Source organism: Naegleria gruberi, assembly GCF_000004985.1.
Source record: "Naegleria gruberi genomic scaffold NAEGRscaffold_220, whole genome shotgun sequence".
NCBI classification, from domain to species: Eukaryota; Heterolobosea; class Eutetramitea; order Acrasida; family Naegleriidae; genus Naegleria; species Naegleria gruberi.
Genome location: NW_003163122.1, coordinates 1 through 910, shown reverse-complemented (window position 1 = coordinate 910; position 910 = coordinate 1). Strand labels below are relative to the sequence as shown.

At 29.2% G+C, this 910-nt stretch overlaps 1 protein-coding gene across 1 annotated transcript in view; it reads left to right on the top strand.

Moving 5' to 3' along the window:
* NAEGRDRAFT_82350 (uncharacterized protein) overlaps positions 1-748 on the top strand; it is a gene marked incomplete at its 5' end in the record, with an annotated part of 2,077 nt that extends 1,329 nt beyond the window's left edge. The window contains one exon of the mRNA XM_002668429.1: positions 59-748. Within this exon, the coding sequence (XP_002668475.1) occupies positions 59-651 (593 nt within the window). The 3' untranslated portion in view covers positions 652-748. The remainder of the gene's footprint in view (positions 1-58) is intronic.
* Positions 749-910: the final 162 nt, after the last annotated feature.

The following is a 910-nucleotide window of genomic DNA, read 5'->3' as shown; positions in this document are numbered from 1 at the left end:
TTTATTACAACATTAAAGAGAGTTGGATTGAAACATAATCATATTAATGATAAGGCAGGTTTAGCATTAGCAACTGCCATTACACAAGAAAATCCACAATCATCTGTTTCTTATTTAGCATTAGCTGGTAATTATTTAACAGTTGCTAAAAGATCTGATATTTCACTTTTATTAAATAGTTGTAAAGATAGATCAATTGATTTTGATTTGGCTAAATTAGTTGAAGTTAAAGATCCAGAGAAACAAGATCGTACCATTTATATTACACCATTACCAGGTACAGTTACAAGTCAACAAGTTAAAAGATTATTCTATCAAAATAGATGTGGTGTCATTTTAAATGTTCACTTATTGAAACATAAAACTGTTGAATCATTCCAATCTCAAACTTATGCATTTGTTGAATTTGCTCATCCAGATTCAGTACAATTAGCAATGAGATTACAACATCAAAATAAGAATATTATTAATAATACTAAAGTTAGAATTGCAAAGGCTGGTATTCAAGGTTTACAAGAAGAAGCAACAAAGAATAAACAACCAAAGGGACCACAAAGAACTACACGTGGTGCTATTGCTACAAGAGGTGGTAGAGGTGGAAGAGGTGGCAGAGGTGGCAGAAGAGGTGGCATGACTCAAAGAAGAAGATAAGATTTGTATATTGAGACAGCTGTGGAGGAGTAGTTTGTTTTCATTCAAAGATGTTTTTGAATTTTTCTACTTCTAGAATAAATTATTAATTTGTTAATTATAGAGATGTTGAATTCATATATAACCTGATGATTTATTTTAAATATTAGGAATTGGTCAATTAATTCAAGTTTACTGATAATTCACATTCTTTAAAAAAATGATTCAACAATGTGATGATGAAATTGATACATGTAAAAATAATAATGTAATTCTACAA